At 47.2% G+C, this 19986-nt stretch overlaps 2 protein-coding genes across 4 annotated transcripts in view; both read right to left on the minus strand.

The window, feature by feature from the left end:
- LIMS1 (LIM zinc finger domain containing 1) overlaps positions 1–19986 on the minus strand; it is a 1169472-nt gene that overhangs the window by 927680 nt on the left and 221806 nt on the right. The gene's annotated exons all lie outside the window — the stretch shown is intronic.
- Positions 1–19986, minus strand: part of LOC143816341 (E3 SUMO-protein ligase RanBP2-like) — a 115367-nt gene that overhangs the window by 73614 nt on the left and 21767 nt on the right. For both annotated transcript variants that reach the window (XM_077296583.1, XM_077296582.1), the window contains exons 3-5: positions 19513–19624; positions 19230–19382; positions 11683–11910 (exon numbers count right to left, since the gene is read on the minus strand). In XM_077296583.1, the coding sequence (XP_077152698.1) occupies positions 11683–11910; positions 19230–19382; positions 19513–19624 (493 nt within the window). The remainder of the gene's footprint in view (positions 1–11682; positions 11911–19229; positions 19383–19512; positions 19625–19986) is intronic.

Raw genomic sequence — 19986 nt, forward strand, 5'->3', positions numbered from 1 at the left:
AGATTGTGCAGTATGTTGTATGGAATCTTGTTACTATTTCATTATGGTTGTTTGAGAAGTCGGGGTTCAGACATTTTGGGCTGCTGAAATGTGAGGTCAATTTTTCTTTTTTTTTTTTAATAATTTTCTTGGCTGTGGGATTCAATAAATAGGAATTTTTGTGTACTCACCGTAAAATCCTTTTCTCCGAGCCAATCATTGGGGGACACAGACCATGGGGTGTATGCTGCTACCACTAGGAGGCTGACACTAAGTGATACAAAGAGAGTTAGCTCCTCCCCTGCAGTATACACCCTCCTGCTGGCTCTCAGCTAACCAGTTCGGTGCAAAAGCAGTAGGAGATCAATAACAACATATGAGCGTATAGCATGTCATATTATATATGAGAGTAAAGCATATCAGAATATAAAAACAAGCACAAGCTAATAGGGTGGGAGCTGTGTCCCCCAATGATTGGCTCGGAGAAAAGGATTTTACGGTGGGTACACAAAAATCCCTATTTCTCCTTCGCCTCATTGGGGGACACAGACCGTGGGACGTCCCAAAGCAGTCCCTGGGTGGGGACAACATCAGATCAGGCCATGTGTAACCGCTACTTACAAGTGCGCCACCGCAGCCTGCAGAGTCCGCCTGCCCAGACTCACATCTGTGGAAGTGTGGGAATTATAGTGCTTCAGGAATGCATGCGGACTGGACGAAGCCGCAAGCTTGCAGGCGTGCCTTGCCGACGCCTGGTGCCTAGGACCCTCGATAGACAGGGAGATAGGCTGACCTCTAGCACGGAAGGACTCCTGGATGGTGAAACAAATTCACCATGTTATCATGGCCGATGAAACGGCTAAACCCTTCCTGAAAATGTCAGGAAGCCTTCCTCTACGGTCAGGAAGCCCAAATAAAGCGTCCAACCGTCGGAAGGACGACGACCTCGAGACGTACCTACTCAGAGCACTCACTTCATCCAGAATATGGGGAACTCATTCCATTTTGTGGACTGGTGCCGAAAGATGAGGGAAGAACTATGCCCTCATAACAGTTGTAATACATTACCACCTTGGTAACAAGGGAAGAGGATGGCCTGAGGACAACCTTGCCTTGAAAGTAATAAGGGAAAAAAGTCTGAAAGAGCAGAGCAGCTAGCTCCAAAGACTCGTCAGAGTGAGGATATCGCTGAGAAAAAAGGAGTGACTTTCCCTGATAGTAAAGACTGCCCGAATGAAAAGGAGTTTACTGTAAGGCTCCTAGGACCATTAAGGTCTCAATGATCTAACGGTATGCGATAGGGAAGAACTACATGTGAAAAATTCCTGTGAGAAAGTCCCTACTTGCAGTTTTGCTGCGATAAGGCGGGAAGATACTAGCACCACAAACAAAAACTAACGTGGTCAGTGCGGATCTCGGCGGATCACTGGGGTCCCTTTCTGCTTCCGAAAGGCTTTCGGAAGTAGTGGAAGGGGAGGAATGGAAACTGGTACCACGCAGAACCAGAGCATGGAGCGCGATGGCTCTTGGATCTCGAGGCTGAACCACGAACACATTGTGATTCAGTCTGGACGTCATCCGACCTACAACTGGAGAGCTCTAGTGAAGGCAGATCTGATGGAAGACCTCGGGGAGAAGTTTCCACTGACTTGAGGTGAAACCCAGACGGCTGAATTTGTTTGCCGTCCAGAGTTCTACTCCTGGGATATATACTGCAGAGATCACCGAATGATAGATCTCGGCCCATCAGAGAAAGTGAGGTACCTCGGTCATGGCGCCTGACCGTGGGAACCTGTTAGATGATTGACATATGGCACCGCCGTGGCATTATCCGATTGAATTCGGATAGGGTGACCCGCCAGAAGGCAGTGGACGTGCTGTAGGACTACCGTTCGGATCTCCAGAGCAATGATAGGGAGAAGACGACTGGCATTGGTAGTTACTAATAACCATTGAACCGGGAGAAAGGCCCTGGATGAAGAAGGGGCTCAGAGACTATCGTCTGAAAGTCTGTTTGACTTGCTGAAAACGAGCGGAGAGAAGGAAACCGCTTCCATTGTCACCATTTTTCCTCTGAACTCTCCTAGCAAATCGAATGAAATGAGGGGGAGAGTAATCAAGTCCTCAGAACTCTCCTTGCGCGAGCTCCCTGTTGAAGGGCCATGACCTTGTCTTGAGGGAGAATTAACATTCCTTCTAGAAGTGTGCATGATCATCCTGAAAAAGGATAACTGCTGGGCTGGAAATGAGGAGGTCTAAGTGTAGCTGCCAGCCCAGGTGAGAAGGTATCGCAAGTGATATAGACGACTCAGCGTAGTCCTGGAAGGGCAACTAGACAGTTGACCAAACAGGGCAGGACGAGCACGCCTCTAGGGTACAAGAGAAAACATGACATCAGCCATGACCCGTGCGAACACTCTGGGTGCGGAAGCAAGGCAGAAGGACAAGGTTGTGACTTGAAAATGCTGTTCACGAATGGAAAGGCGAAGGAATTTTTGAAGAGGGTAAGCATCCCGAATGTCGATGGATGCCAGAAACTGCACCTTGTTCTGTTGAAGTAATGACTGAGGGGAGGAACTCCATCCGAAGAAGGAGGACCATGTCAAAGGTTGTTAGAAGTTTGAGGTCCAGGGTCGGTCTTACTTTTCGTTCCCCTTTTTGCAACCAAGATCCCTTAGATCTAGACTGTGCTGAACAATCCTTATACAATCCTTTGTCAGTCTCCCGCTCAAAAGATTTGACTGGCCAGTTGTTACTGGTGTGAATCAAGGTAGTTAAGGTCTCCAGCCAGGAGACCATTGCTCTAGCAATCCATGCTAGCTGACGGCTCCCATGTAGGATAGGGACCATGTATATCGGTCCTGCGAGCACTCCGAGCCACAGAGGGTACATGAAGGGATTCAATCTCTTGGTCAGAGAACCATGGATTGCGGTCAGTGACGAAGTCCACTGAGGGGGACTAGAGGATAAGCTGGGGTTGGTGGTGGAGGGCTCCTCGGATTGATCATGCGCCCTTAAGACCAGGGAATACTGGTCATGCGCCTTTAAAGACCAGGGAATACTGGTCATGCGCCTTTAAGAACAGAGAATATTGGTCATGCGCCTTTAAGACCAGGGAATACTGGTCATGCGCCTTTAAGACCAGGGAATACTGGTCATGCGCCTTTAAGACCAGGGAATACTGGTCATGCGCCTTTAAGACCAGGGAATACTGGTCATGCGCCTTTAAGACCAGGGAATACTGGTCATGCGCCTTTAAGACCAGGGAATACTGGTCATGCGCCTTTAAGACCAGGGAATACTGGTCATGCGCCTTTAAGACCAGGGAATACTGGTCATGCGCCTTTAAGACCAGGGAATACTGGTCATGCGCCTTTAAGACCAGGGAATACTGGTCATGCGCCTTTAAGACCAGGGAATACTGGTCATGCGCCTTTAAGACCAGGGAATACTGGTCATGCGCCTTTAAGACCAGGGAATACTGGTCATGCGCCTTTAAGACCAGGGAATACTGGTCATGCGCCTTTAAGACCAGGAAATACTGGTCATGCGCCTTTAAGACCAGGGAATACTGGTCATGCGCCTTTAAGACCAGGGAATACTGGTCATGCGCCTTTAAGACCAGGGAATACTGGTCATGCGCCTTTAAGACCAGGGAATACTGGTCATGCGCCTTTAAGACCAGGGAATACTGGTCATGCGCCTTTAAGACCAGGGAATACTGGTCATGCGCCTTTAAGACCAGGGAATACTGGTCATGCGCCTTTAAGACCAGGGAATACTGGTCATGCGCCTTTAAGACCAGGGAATACTGGTCATGCGCCTTTAAGACCAGAAAATACTGGACATGCACCTTTAAGACCAAGGAATACTTGTCATACCTTAATGCAAAAAAACGTCGCCCCAGTGTGAGCCGGCCGGGTGGACCAAGATGGCCACCGGGAGTTGCAGAGTTGATAAAATCTCGCAGAGAACGAGAAGCGCCAATTCGGGGGGCGGAGCCACGGACACGATGTTGAATAGGCCCAAGCCGGGGCCTAAATTTCTGTAGCCGGCGGGCGACACCAGCGGGGCGTTCCAGGCGAGACTTCCGGGATGCGGCCTACACATCGGCCGAAGCCAGGGGCTAAATTTTTGCAGCCGGCCAGAGCGTTACCTCAGAGAGGTGGGCCACAGGAAAGTGGCTGAGGCTGCCTGTCAGCATGTGGATATCCCTCTGAAGATGAATCCACTCACCATCGGTGCGTGTCCCGGCATGGAGCCGCCGTGGATGTGGGTTTCAGCGCTGTTCTGTGCAGAGTGGACAGTGCAGGGATAAACCTCAATCGACCATCCCTTTGTTAGGGAGGTGGAGAGGAACCGTCCGCCTCCTTGTGCCATCTGCTTTCACAGTGGTGGGACAGTGGGGGCTGCTCGGACGCCGAAGAGAGGGGCCTCTGTACATCCACGGAGTTCAGCCCTCGGGTGGACAGGGCCAGTTGTCCGGCATTAGGCCTGGCTCCAGGAGAGGGTACGTGGAGGTGACACTCCATGTGCTCGCCTGTTGCTGGTGTGGGAAGATCGGGACCGTGAAGGAACCGTCGCCCCTGAAGTGAGCTCAGGCATGGCTTCCCACGTCGCAGGAAAGGTACGGGGAGGTATACTCGCCGTGCTCGCCTGTTGATGATTCGGGGGAGATCGGAACCTTGAAAGGAACCGTCGCCCCCTTCACTCCGTTAATTAAAAAATAAAAACTTACAGAAAAGTAAAAAATAAAATAAAAACGTTGGGGTCTGAAACAGACCCGTGTGCCTCCTACAGACACTAAGCAAGAACTGGTTAGCTGAGAGCCAGCAGGAGGGTGTATACTGCAGGGGAGGAGCTAACTTTCTTTGTATCACTTAGTGTCATCCTCCTAGTGGCAGCAGCATACACCCCACGGTCTGTGTCCCCCAATGAGGCGAAGGAGAAAAACTATTTATGGCAATCCCTGTGTAGGTTTCTTTTTACATAGAATCATAGAATGGTACAGTTGGAAGGGACCTCAATGGTCATCGTATCTAACCCATTGCCCAGTATTCACTAAACCATCTCAAACAGATGTCTGTCCAGCCTCTGAAGACTTCAATGGAAGGAGAACTCACCACCTCTCGTGGCCGCCTGTTCCACTCATTGATCACCCTAACTGTCAAAATGTTTTTCTAATATCTAATCTGTAGCTTCTCCCTTTCAGTTTCATTCCATTCTCTCTCATGTTTCCATGTGTCAATGGAAATAATGATAATCCATCTACACCGACATCCCTTCAGATATTTGTAAACCGCTTTTTTAGCCTTTTTTGCAAGATAAAGATTCCCAGATACTTTACCGTTCCTCGTAGGACATTGCATCAGCTCACCATCCTGGTAGCTCTTCTCTGAACTTGCTCCAGTTTTTCAATGTCCATTTTAAAATATGGTGCCCAGAACTGGACACAGTATTCCAGAAGAGGCCTGACCAAGGAGGAGTAGAGGGGATAATTACTTCACGTGATCTAGGGTCTATTCTTCTCTTAAAGGGAAGGTGCCATGAGTTTAATTTTTGTATTCATTATTATTGATTATATAATAAATTATTTTTAATACAAAATTAAATTAACTACTTTAATAGTTTATTAACTTTTACTGGGCTGCCATTTTTATTACTGGGGGCGTAAGTGTCTGGGCACAACACTTACTTCACCAAGTCTACGTTCACATTTGCGGTCGGCGCCGCAGCGTCGGGCGCCGCCGCATGCGTCATGCGCCCCTATATTTAACATGGGGGCGCATGGACATGCGTTGCACTTGCGTTTTGCGACGCATGCGTCACTGCGGCGCACGCGTCCGGGCGCAGAGGACGCAGCAAGTTGCATTTTTGCTGCGTCCAAAATCAACCAAAAAAAGGACGCATGCGTCGCAAAACGCAGCGTTTTGCTGCGTTTTTGTTTGCGTTGTGCGTTGCGTCGCCGACGCTGCGGCGCACAACGCAAATATAAACGTAGCCTTACAGCAGCCATGGGCATAAGATTCTGCAGTCCGATGCCGCCATCTCTTGCATGAGGTTGCTCCTCCTGCCTCTAGCTGCGACCTGGGGACATCCCCCGGGCTGTCCAGGTCACAGCGGTGGGAGGATATTGTGGCCATTTTGATCTAGCCCGCAGCGTATGCTGTGGGCTTTATTTTCCCCTGTCATTGCGCACACTGCTCAGGAGCTGCCGGGGAGAAGATGCCAGGAAGCTGTGATCACAGCCTGTAATTAGTATTACAGTAAAGGCTGCGATAACCGCTCACTGGCGACCTGTTCAGAGCTCAGCAGGGAAATCGTCACACTGCTGTGCTCTGAAGAGGATGCAGCAATTCTTGGGAGAGGAGGGAAGGTAAGCACAAGCTCTTTTTTCCTATGCATTGTGTAGACGGAGGGCCATTTATGCCAGGCTGGCCGATTGGAGGGGGATTGAGGCATGTATGCCAGGCTGGCCGGCGGGGGGCGAAGCATGTATGCCAGGCTGGCTGGCCGGCGGGGGGCGAAGCATGTATGCCAGGCTGGCCGGCCGGAGGGGGGCGAGGCATGTATGCCTGGCCGGCCGGCGGGGGGCGAGGCATGTATGCCAGGCTGCCCGGCCGGCGGGGGCGAGGCATGTATGCCAGGCTGCCCGGCCGGCGGGGGCGAGGCATGTATGCCAGGCTGCCCGGCGGGGGGCGAGGCATGTATGCCAGGCTGGCCGGCCGGAGGGGGCGAGGCATGTATGCCAGGCTGGCCGGCCGGAGGGGGGGCGAGGCATGTATGCCAGGCTGGCCGGCCGGAGGGGGGGGCGAGGCATGTATGCCAGGCTGGCCGGCCGGAGGGGGGCGAGGCATACATGCCAGGCTGGCCGGAGGGGGGCGAGGCATGCATGCCAGGCTGGCCGGCCGGAGGGGGACGAGGCATGCATGCCAGGCTGGCCGGCCGGAGGGGGACGAGGCATGCATGCCAGGCTGGCCGGCCGGAGGGGGACGAGGCATGTATGCCAGGCTGGCCAGCCGGAGGGGGGCGAGGCATGTATGCCAGGCTGGCCGGAGGGGGGCGAGGCATGTATGCCAGGCTGGCCGGCTGGAGGGGGGTGAGGCATGTATGCCAGGCTGGCCGGCTGGAGGGGGGTGAGGCATGTACGCCAGGCTGGCCGGCTGGAGGAGGGGGTGAGGCATGTATGCCAGGCTGGCTGGAGGGGGTGAGGCATGTATGCCAGGCTGGCAGGCTGGAGGAGGGGTGGTGAGGCATGTATGCCAGGCTGGCTGGGGAGGGATGTTGTGAGGCATGTATGCCAGGCTGACTGGTGCTACCTTATGTATGCCAGGCTAGAGGGGCCATTATACATTATTTCCCGTGTGCGAGTGTGCATGTGTGCTTTCCCACGTGTGCGAGCGTATTTTCATGTGCCTGAGCGTGCATGTGTATTTTCCTATGTGTGAGCGTTCATGTGTATTTTACTGTATATTGTAGCAGAGATCGGATGTTTGCAGCTTCAAGTAAGAAATACAGCGAGCAGTACCAACTAAAAGAATCGGTGCTGCCATACGTCCTCGTGACACTGTACTTGTCAGTATAACTTTGCAGTCACCAACAACATGGCTCCGCACTGTGATCCTAAACCTTATACTTTCTTATCCCTTAGCAAACACCCAGGAGGGGAGGAGATCAGTGACATCACACACACAAACGAGCAGATTCAGCCCGTATTTACTGCAGTCGTAATGTGAGCTAGTTGTATCCTAGGTTTCTGTGTCAAATTTCAGTAGCTGCTCCCAATAGTGTTTAAAAGTTAAAATATCAAACCTATATACATTTTTCATAGTTTACATACGGTAATGATAAACTAATCATATTTAACACAATGTTAACATTAATTCTTTCAATTTTTTTCAACTGCTGGAAAAAATTTTTTTTGATGGTACCTTCCCTTTAATACATCCTAGAACTATGTTTGCCTTTTTTGCTGCTGCATCACACTGCTGACTCATGTGCAGTCTGTGATCTATTAGTACAAACAAGTCTTTTTCACACGTGCCATTACTTCGTTCTATTCCTCCCATTCTATATATGTAATTTTCATTTTTCTTGTCCAGATGTAGAAAATTGCATTTCTCCATGTTAAATCCTTATATGAACTTATCGAACTGGATGCGCAACCATTTATTACCACTCTGACAAAGATCACTGAGCCAGTTATCCAAATCCACCTAACCGTAGCCTTGTCAATCTCATACTTGGTAATTTTTTCAATAAGGATAGTATGAGATACTTCATCAAATGCTTTGATGAAGTCAAGACATACTATATCTACCGCATTTCCCTGATCCATCCAGTTGGAGATTCCATTATAGAAGGAAATTAGAATAGTCTGGCATAACCTGTTTGCTACAAACCCATGCTGGCTCTGGTTAATTACTATATTCTTATCCAAGTACTTACATACATGCTGTTTAATAATTTGTTCAAATATATTTCCTGGTATAGAAGTAAGGCTCACAGGCCTGTAATTTCCTGGCTCCGTCTTCTTTCCTTTTTTGAAGATAGGGACAACATTTGCCCTTCTCCAATCTACTGGGACTTCTCCAGTTTTCCAGGATTTGTCAAAGATTCTGGTTAGTGGTTCTGCAATTCCCTCTGCTAACTGTCAGTACCCTAGGATGCAATTCATCTGAACCAGGAGATATTCTTTTATTTCTTCGATGGCACTGTGAAGATCAGTTGACGTTACAATTGCTTTCTTAGAGAACACAGATGTAGGAATTTAAAAGTTCTGCCTTCTCAACATCATTTTTGACCACTTCACCCTTTTCATCCTGTAAAAATCCTATAGAATCTGACTTTTCGTTTTCTTTTGACATAACCCCCCCAAATCCCTTTTTTACAACATTTGGACTCCCTTGCAAGCAGCCTTACTCCATTTCTGGATTTAGCTCTTCTAACACTTTCCCTGGAAACAGCATTACATTCTTCTTTAGATATGCCCCCCTCTTTCTACTTGATATACATTTCCTTTTTAACAAGTGATTAAGTTCTGTGTTCATCCACCCTGGTCTCTTTAAATGCTTCCAATTCTTACTTCTTTTTGGGATTGTTCGCAATTGTGGGGTGAGAGTTTAATTTAGCAAAATCTCCCATTCTTCTTGGACATTTCTGTTCTTTAGAACATCCAGCCATTGGACCTTTCCTACCCTCTCTCGGAGTCCATTGAAATCAGCCTTTATAAAGGCCAACCCTTAAAGTCTGATTCCTCGCTGGTCTTCCTCCTTTTGAAATCCAAAATTTGAGGATAGCATGATCGCTGCCTCCTAAATGCACAGCCACCTTTACTTTTCTCCCTGTTGGTAAGAAATAAGCCCCAGATTGCATATACTCTTTTTCGCTCTTCTACCTTTTGATAAAGTTGTCAGCAAGAGAAGATAAGAATGGTCTGGACCCAGTACTTTTGCTTGAGAGATTCCCAACAAATAATTGGATAGTTATAATCTTCCTTGATCACGGTGTCATACTTTTTTGAAAACAGAGACATCTGATGTAAAGAGAGTTCATCCATATCTTCAGTCTGTCCAGGTGTCCTACAGTTAAACACCTATAATGGTGTCCTTTCTGTTCTTCTTTCCTTGAATTCTTACCCAAAACAGTTTCTATACAGCTACCAGCCTCTGAAGCCTGGATCTGTGAAGATATACCCTTTCCTAACATACAATGTAACACCTCCTCCCTTCTTGTTAATCCGGTTTCTAATAAGTTGCAGCCTTCAAGGTTTGTATTCCAGTTTCAGTGATGCATATGACATATTTCTCTTTTGCTAGCAGCTCCAATTCTGCTTGTCTGGTTTCCATGATCTGTGCATTTGTACAGACATTTTAGTTTGTAGTTGGTTTCTCTTGCTCCTCTATTTTCATTCAGAGTTTGTTGTTTTTCTTCTTCCTTTACACTTCTAATAGTGCTCTCAAAAAAATTAAATAGCTGCATATTTCTTCATGGCGTATATTTTCTGTCCCATTTTTGCTCTAGTGTTAAGCTCTCTTGATGAGTGTAGCAAGGAGTCTACCAAATATGTGTTTTCCTGTTTTTGTAAGATGAAACCCATCTTTAGCAAGGAGTCCATCATACAGGTAAATTCACTCCATGGTCAAGAAACCCAAAACGTTGCTCACGGCACAGTCGACATAGCCACTTCACCTGTAGAATCCTTTTCAATCTACTTGGTCCATGTCCATAAACTGGGAGGATGGATGAAAAGACTATTTGCGCTCCCAGTTCCTTTACTTTCCAGCCTAGGTCTTCATAGTCTCCTCCTATAGTTTCCAGGTGTATTAACAGACATGGGTGGTCGTCTTTAGCACTAATGAGTCTTGATACCCTATCAGACACCTTTGATTTGGGAACCTGGAAGACAGCACACTTCTCAAGAAGAAATGTATTGTCGGCAGATAGCTGCTTCTGATCCTTTCAGTATTTGATAGTAACATGCTACAGGGGCTGATTCCCTTTATTGGGTGCTGCCCTATTTACAGATCTGTGTATTCCCGCAGAAAAAAAAAAAAAAGACAGAAACACACACTGAACTTGTGCGCATCATAAAAATAAAATATTAAAAATATACACCGGTATCTCAAAGTTATGTGTATCAAACATATCAGTATGTGTGTGGAGGAGGCCTGTTGGGTACAACTATAAGAGGTAATCATACAGTCTCTTGCCGGGGTACGAGTCCATACTGTACATATATCAAGTATAAAGAATCATGGCTTACAGTGACCTATGATATACATGACATCTCTCAAAGTTAGTAAGTGAATGTACGATTGCTGAAACAGCAGAAAAAATCATGGACATAAAGTACCTGGAGGTCCTAGATTGGTCTGTAAATAAAATGTCTTGCACTGTGTAATGCAGTGTATGTAATCTATACAATGAATATTTCATATTCATACATATTTTATAGTATACAGCATTACACACATTTTGCTTGTTCATTTGTACAAATTTCTAATAGCAGTAGACATCATTCCACAGTCCATGCAAATCGGTCCAAGATTGGACCACAACACATGGACTGGCCGATGCGCTCTCAACCACAGTGGGACAGCCTCACAGAAATGCATGAAGCTGTCGCACTTGGGTGAAGAGACCAGCGGTCAATCTGTGCACAGACGTCTGAATGAGCCTTTAGAAAGGTCTCTTAAAATATAAGAAGTGTCCTGCTTATCTGTCACCAGGTGAGGCAACTTTCTTCCCCCATGCAGACGTTAGACCAAGAGTTTATATAACTTCAGTGGGACGAGAGGAGAACGAAAGAATCGGGTGGTTGAATTCAAACTATCAGATCCTTACTTCCCCCAGTGTCATATGTCAAGGAATAGAGTCATAAAGCTGACAAAAATTAAATACTTGTTCGATCCAGCTCATATTGGTGGGTTCAGACGACTTTAATCTTTCATAGATGGGGACCTTTAGTGCAAAGCAGTTAAGGCATGTGTCCGACAGAAAATTAAAAGTAAACTGGTGTAACTCGAACAAAACTAGTAGTGATATCTAGGACTGGAGATCATAAATTTAAAAATTGCTGCAAAAACAAAAGTATTTTTAAGGCCGCTAGACCCTGGATTCACAATATATATATGAAATTTCTTCAATGAGAGGGATAACCCCTTCAGTAAGCAGATTTCTAAAAGAAAATAATCAGCTGACCTTTAAAACCTGTACCACACAAGAGCACCACTCTAAATGGCTGCGCAGGGCTCTTCTCTCTGGCTTCAGACAATGGATCACAGCTTCATCTAGTCGCTTATTAGACCGGAATAACTCCACTAGTCTGATATTCACACAGACATCATCAGGTCTCGCAAACAGCTCAGACTGGATTAAATCAAACAAACGATTCCAACCAGCTTCACCTTGTAAGTTTAGCAGCTGCTCCTAAAAAAAAAAAAAAAAATAAAAGATAAAAAATATGTAAAACATTAACAAGTATCACTACTTGAAGGGGTCGGATCATATCTTACTAAATGGGCAATATTGTAAAGCAATCAATTTTGAAATTTACATATTTAAAGTCTACGTTTTTATGAACAGGCATTTTTAACCCCTTAATGACGGAGCCAAATTCTACAAATCTGACCGCTGTGACTGACGTAATAACTCTGGAATGCTTTAACGGATTCTGAGACTCTGTTTTTACCTATTGTACTTCATGATAGTGATAAAATTTGCTATAACTTGGGAAATGTATCAATGGAAAGTACACCAAAGTGACACCATTCTAAACACTGCACCCCTCAAAGTGCTCAAAACCACATTCAAGAAGTTTATTAACCCTTCAGGTGCTCCAGAGGAATTTTTGGAATGTGACAAAACTTACTTTAGACAAAATTTTTATTATTTTCACAAGAGTAACAGGAAAAAAAAGTTAACCACAAAATTTGTTGTGCAATTTCTCCTGAGCATGCAGATACCCCATATGTGGGGGCAAGCCACTGTTTCGGCGCAAGGCAGGGTTCGGAAAGGAAGGAATGACGTTTGACTTTTTGAATGTAAAATTTGCTGGAATAATTGGCGGACGCCCCGTCATGTTTGGAGAGTCCCTGATGTGGCTAAATAGTGGAGACCCCCAACAAGTGACACCATTTTGGAAACCACACACCTCAAGGATTTTATCCAGGGGTATAGTGAGCTTTTTGAACACACAGGTACGACAATTTGTTAACACTAGGTCGTCATATTGAATATGACGTTATTAGTGTTGAGCGCTAGTACTCGCTTCTTCTGTTTGCATCGGTGGCTCGTGTATGCACCGAATATCGCGGGTGCACAAGTGACATGCACGGCTGTTAAGACACCCAAAAAAAAACACAAAACATGCGGGAATCCACGCTACTCTGTGCATACCTGGGCACCCGATACAAAAACCACTAGCCGACATATCATTTTTGTTGTTTTTTTCTTTTCAAAAGAACCCAACCCTAAACCCAACTGCAAAGAATGGAAAAAAAAGTATTTTAATCATTTTTATCTAACTAAGAAGGTGACAAGGGGGGGGGGGTTTGATTTACTACTTATTTTATATTGATCACTGTGATATGATCTATCACAGTGATTAAAAGGAACCAGGAACCTATAGGAAAAATCTATTGTTGCTGGGTGCCATGTGGCATATCTCGGCGGGCGCACTGAGCATGTGGCCATTTTTTCTCCTAGGAAGAGGACGCCGGGCCATGGGACGGATCAGGAGGTCTCGGGTGGCATCATTTCTCTCTCCTCTGACGTGTATATCACGTCAGAAGAGAAATAATTGAACGAATGAATAACGGCAATCACGTGATCGGAAATCGGAAAATCCGGCCCTGATCATGTTCTCTGTGGTCTCAGCTAGCCCTGGTAGCCAAGACCCCGGAGATTTTCTGACTTAATTTTACAGCTTAGTGCACACTGCTTAGGCTGCTTTCACACTAGCGTCGGTACGGGCCCGTCGCAGTGCGTCGCGCCGACGTACCGACGCATGCTGTGAAATAAATGCCCGACGTGGGCAGCGGAAGCAGTCTTACGATGCTTCCGCTGCCCCATTGTAAGGTCCGGGGAGGAGGGGGCGGAGTTTCGTCCGCACATACGCGGTCGAAAATGGCGGACTCGACGCACAAAAAACGTTACATGCAACTTTTTTTGTGCCGACGGTCCGCCAAAACACGACGCAACCGTCGCACGACGGTTGCGACGTGTGGCAATACGTCGCAATGCGTCGGTAATATAAGTCTATGGGGAAAAAACGCATCCTGCAGACAACTTTGCAGGATGCGTTTTTTCTCCTGAACGACGCATTGCGACGTATTGCAAAGGACGCTAGTGTGAAAGCAGCCTTAGGTGACTAGCTACCGCTGTAGTTCATCAAAGATGGTTGGTATTTCCAAGGAAAGCCACCATGCAAGCTGTTTGCATTAAAGCTTGTAAGCACTGCTCTTTAAGGGAACCTGTCACACCCCCCCCCAGGCGTTTGAAACTAAAAGAGCCACCTTGTGCGGCAGTAATGCTGCATTCTGACAAGGTGACTCTTGGTTCTGGGTGCTGTAACTGCAGAAATAATCCGTTTTGTAATTTGTCAGAAATAAGGATTTTTGTGTACTCTACGTAAAATCCTTTTCTCCGAGCCATTAATTGGGGGACACAGACCGTGGGTGTATGCTGCTGCCACTAAGTAATACAAAGAAAGTTAGCTCCTCCCCTGCAGTATACACCCTCCTGCTGGCTCTCAGCTAACCAGTTCGGTGCAAAAGCAGTAGATCAGTAACAACATATGAGCATATAGCATGTCACATTATATATGAGAGTATAGCATGTCAAATTATAAAACAAGCACAAACTAATAATAGGGAGGGAGCTGTGTCCCCCAATGAATAGCTCGGAGAAAAGGATTTTACGGTGAGTACACAAAAATCCCTATTTCTCCTTCGCCTCATTGGGGGACACAGACCGTGGGACGTCCCAAAGCAGTCCCTGGGTGGGGACAACATCAGATCAGGCTGTGTAGCCGCTACTTACAAGTGCGCCACCGCAGCCTGCAGAGTCCGCCTGCCCAGACTCACATCTGTGGAAGTGTGGGTATTATAGTGCTTCAAGAATGCATGCGGACTGGAGGAATTCGCAAGCTTGCGGCCGTGCTTGCCGACGTCTGGTGCCTAGAGCCCTCAGACAGGGAGATAGGCTGACATCTAGCACGGAAGGACTCCTGGATGGTGAAAAGAATCCACCAGGCTAACATGGCTGATGAAATGGCTAAACCCTTCCTGTGACAGTCAGGAAGCCTACTTACCATCGAGACGCCCAAGTAAAGTGTCCAACCTTCGGAAGGACGCCGTCGTCGATACGTACCCACTCGGAGCCCTCACTTCTTCCAGATTATGGAGTACCCATTCCGATTTGTGGACTGGAGCCGAAAGAGATGAGAGAAGGACGATGCCCCTGCAACAGTGGGAATACAATACCACCTTGGTAACGAGGGAAGGGGATGGCCTGAGGGCAACCTTGCCTTGATGGTAATAAGGAAAAAAGTCTGAAAGAGCAGAGCGGCGAGCTCTGAAGACTCATCAGGATGACAAGAACGCAGAGAAAAAAGGGGAGCGACCTTCCCTGATAGTAAAGTCTGTCCGGATCAAAAAACGAGTCTACTGTAAGATCCCCAGGACCATTAAGGTCCCACAGATCTAACGGTACGCGGTAGGTAAGAACTACAGGTGAAGACTCCCTGCGAGAAAGTCCATATTTGCAGTTTTGTCGCATTAAGACGGAAAAATACTAGTACCGCAAGCAAGAAAACCTGACATGGTCAGTGCGGGTCTCCCGGGATCACTGGGGCCCTTCCTGCTTCCAAAAAGATCTCAGACGTAGTGGAAGAGGGGTTATGGAAATTGGTACCATGGAAGAACAGAGCATGCACTGCGATGGTCTTGGATCTTGAGGCCAAACCATGAACTGGAGTACATTGGCGTTCAGTTTGGACGCCATCCGACCTACATCTGGAGTACTCCAGTGAAGGCAGATCTAATGGAAGACTTCCGAGTGAAGTTCCCACTCACTTGAGGAGAAACCCTGACGGCTGAATATGTCTGCCGCCCAGTGTACTACTCCAGGGATATGTACTGCTGAGATCACCGAATGATAGATCTCGGCCCATCAGAGAGTGCAGAGTACCTCGGCCATGGTCAGGAAATGAAACATCCGTTTTCTAGACGCCTGTAAGTTTTTCTAGATTACTTGCGGCCCCCGCTTGACTGTGGGTACCTGCTAGATGGTTGACGTATGGCACAGCCGTGGCATTATCTAATTGAAGGCGGATGGTTGACCAAAGTGGACCTGCTGTAGGATTAGCTGTACCGTTCGGATCCCCAGAGCAAAGATCGGGAGAAGACGACTGGCATTGGTATTCCCTAATAACCATTGGACCAGGAGAAGGCTCTGGATGAGGAAGGAGCTCAGAGACTACCCTTTGAAAGCCTGATTGACTTGCTGAAAACGAGCGGAGCGAAAGAAAACTGCTTCCATTGTCGTCTTTTACCTCAGAACCCTCCTAGCGAATTGAATGAACCGAGGGAATGAGTGATCAAGTGCACGAGCTCCCTGTTGAAGGGCCACGACCTTGACTTGAGAGAGAATTACCATCCTACTTGTGCAGGATCATCCTCAAAAAGGATCTACTGGGCTGGGAATGACGAAAAAAACTTGTCAAAGTTTAGCTGCTAGCCCAAGTGAGAGGGTATTGCAAGTGATATAGACGACTCAGCGTAGTCCTGGAAGAGCGGCTAGAAAGTCGACCAAATAGGGCAGGACGACCATGCTTCTAGGGTGCAAGAGGCACATGACAACGGCCATGACCCTTGCGACCACTCTGGTGCGATAGCCAGGCCGAAGGGCAAGGTCGTGACTTGAAAATGCTGTTCGCGAATGGAAAGGCGAAGGGATTATTGTAGAGGGGAAAAATTGTATATGAGGGTAAGAATCCCGAATGTCGATGGATGCCAGAAACTCCACCTTTTTCTGTTGAAGTAATGGCTGAGCGGAGGAACTCCATCTGAAAAAGGAGGACCTTGTCAAAGGTTGTTAGATGTTTGAGGTCCAGGAATGGTCTTACTTTTCATTCCCTCCTTTTTGGAACCAAGATCCCTTAGATCTAGACTGTCCTGGACAACGCTTCCACTGCTGGTTGGGTCTGTAGAAAAGATACGATCCCTTGTTAGTCTCCCGCTCAAAAGATTTGATTGGCCAGCTGTACTGTCTTCGGGGAAAGGTGACTTGTGTGAATCGAAGTAGTTAAGGTCTCTGACCAGGAGACTATTGGTCAAGCAACCCATGTGGCGGCTATGGAAGGGTAGAGCACTGAACCCGAAGCCACAAGACGGAACGAACCAGATTTGCTTTCCGACCGTCTGTGGTATTTTAATTAAGTATTAAAAATAGGGAACGCTAGTCCCTTTATGCTGCCGGGGTGCGTGCGGGGGAGGGGTGCGTGCGGGGGAGGGGTGCGGAGGGAGGATTCTCCTTACTGAGATTCTGAGTCCCCCGTCTGGAATAGCGCTGTCTTCAGCACTGAGTACCGCCGGTGCGTGCAGCAGCCACTTCCGGATGAGCTCGTGTCCGGAAATGGCAAGAGGATGAAGATGGCCGCCGAGAATAGCTCTCGTCCTGAATGAGAGGCGCCTGAGTAGGGGGGTGGAGCCTGAAGTGAGGCCTAGCATCTGTGGAGTTCCGGGTTGCGGCCTACACAAACCCGAAGCCGGGGGCTAAATTTTTGAAGCCAGCCGGCGCCGAACGAGGGAAAAAACGCTGGATGCGCAGAGCCCTCCAACCGCTCGAGCCCCTGCACTTACCCCAGTATGCAGCTTTGTTCAGCAGGTAGAAAAAGATCCTGTGGTGTTGCTGCTGTTTGGACGGTGCAGGGATAAGAAAAGTCCTCAGTCCATCGTCCCTTTTAGCAGGGAGGTGGAGAGGAACTGTCCGCCTCCTTGTACCATCTGCTCTTAATAGTGGTGGTGCAGTGGGGGCTGCTCGGACGCCACACTGGAGAGTGCCTCTGAACAGCCGAGGGTAAAACCTGGTGGGCAGGGCTGAATGTCCGGCAATAGGCCTGGCCGCAGAAGAGGATAATGGAGGTGACACTCCATTGCTCGTCTGATAACGGAGGGGGGAGATCGGTGACCTTGAAGGGGCCCGTCGCCCCTAGAATCAGCTCAGGCAGTGGCTTCCCACGTCGCAGGAGAGTATACGGAGAGGTAAAACTCCCGTGCTCGCCTGTTGTTGGTTCTGGGAGATCGGAACATGAAAGAATGCGTCGCCCCATTCTTCCGTTGCAAAGGTGAAAAGTTTTTGGGTCTTAATAGCAGACCCGTCCGTGTGCCTCCTATGGCCACTAAGCAAAAACTGGTTAGCTGAGAGCCAGCAGGAGGGTGTATACTGCAGGGGAGGAGCGAACTTTCTTTGTATCACTTAGTGTCAGCCTCCTAGTGGCAGTAGCATACACCCACGGTCTGTGTCCCCCAATGAGGCGAAGGAGAAAATACCTTTCTTCAGTCAAGGAGGCAGGCCTTTCCCCCACCTGCTGCAGACGCCACACAGCCGTCACTCATGTCTTCTTGGCGCCGGGTGCCGCCTCCTCAGCGCTGTTTTGAAATGAGCCGGCGCCTGCGCTCCATTCTCCTGCCTTGGGCAGCTTTACAGTTTGAACTAAAATAGCCACCTTGTCAGAATGCAGCATTATTGCTCTTTTAGTTTCAAACGCCTGGGGGGGGGGGGGGGTGACGGGTTCATGATCTGGATCTGGCCAGCTTCAGCGCCACTGCGCTCCTCCAATGCTGCAGAGTGAAAAAAAACAACTATAAAAAAGAATCGCTGCTTATCCAAATTTGATCCATATTCAGATTGCACTCGGCCATGTAAGTCAATGAGTGCCTGGAGAACATCCATCTGCACTTGGATGACAACTGAGTGCAATCCGATTTTCACACACTGACAATAGAAAAGTTGGAGAAATTTTCTTCTCCATCCTCTTGGTGTGCTCCAGTTCTCATCCGACAGAATCGGATCACACACTGATCAAAGTTTGATCAAAGTGTCATTTGTATAATCGAACCGTGTAGCCAAAGATTAATCCCATGCGACAATACTGCATCATCACGTGGTGTAACTTAGTTAACCAAAGTAAGTAAATTAAGAGATTACGTAAACTTAGACCTGATAGCTAAAGAGGCACCAAATTTATAATCAAGCACGAGATACTGCTTAGATAAATTTTTAAGTTGTCTATTATTATACAGCGTTTTAAACGGCTGTTTTTAAATAAAATTATGTTAGCAAATACAATCTGCAAATATGATCTCGGGGTGATGGTTGACACCACCCAGGCATAATTATAGGATTTGTTAAATTTTTTTATGCCAATTTTTAAGGCAAAATTCAAAGGTGGTTCAAAAAACAGGAGAAATAAGGGACAGGGTATTTCTTGCATTAATTTCTTCCCCACTATTGGCTTTGGCAAAAAAAAGCATAGTAAAACTGAAACATGTATAACACCCTTGCTCCATACTAGTCTAAATTAAGTTTAGGTAGGGAGGGGGGTCCATAAAGCTGGGGTTACTCGCAGCCTTAGTTTCGTTTTTGCTGAGGTATTGACGAAATGGCAGCAGAAACGCTGTGGTTTCAGACAACCAAGCATCCTATGAACTGACGCTATTATCAGAAGTAAAAATATTGCTCACTTTTAGTCTGTAGATAACAGGATTTCCCGGAAACAACTTGGCTGCTTTTTCCACCCAGTATTCTGCTCTGCCATCTGTGACATTGATAGTGCATATTAATTCTGCAATCTTAAGGACAAGATCCTTCTGAGTGGGATTCAATTCCAATGATCGCTAGAAAAAAAATGGAAAAAAGGAAATTATTAAATATTTCATAGGTCAGTGATTTCTAATTTGCAATATACAATAACTCCGTAGGAGCTGCTACACAGTAATGTGCCCAGCACGGAGAGCACCAGATCACCTTGTAGCAGCCAACAGATTTCTCCACGTTCCTTTCAATTTCATATAGATGTCCGAGGAAGCGGTGAGCTTTTGGATCCCTTTCCTGGACATTAATGTACGATGATACACACCTGAAAAATAGGTTTCACTTTATTATAGTCATAGTTGGAAAAGAAAAAGTAAACTAAACCTAAAACTATTTTTCTTGCACAAAACAAAAGAGTAAAGAAAGCATAAAGGTGTTGCCAATCACACCCCACTGGTGACCTACCAGCAAGACACGTCATCAATGTCAGACCTGTGTGGTCCAACACCCAGCAGCAATCAGTGGTTACAAGCTCCTGTGGATCTGAGAACTTTGAAAAGGGCGGCAATGTGCAGCTCCGTATAATCTGTCACGGAAGCAGCCTGGTACTGCAGAACAGTTCCCATTCATAAGAAAATCTGTGACAAATTCACCAAACGATTTGGAATATTGGTGGAATATTGGTCA

The sequence above is a fragment of the Ranitomeya variabilis genome, chromosome 3, assembly GCF_051348905.1.
Source record: "Ranitomeya variabilis isolate aRanVar5 chromosome 3, aRanVar5.hap1, whole genome shotgun sequence".
Classification (NCBI taxonomy): domain Eukaryota; kingdom Metazoa; phylum Chordata; class Amphibia; order Anura; family Dendrobatidae; genus Ranitomeya; species Ranitomeya variabilis.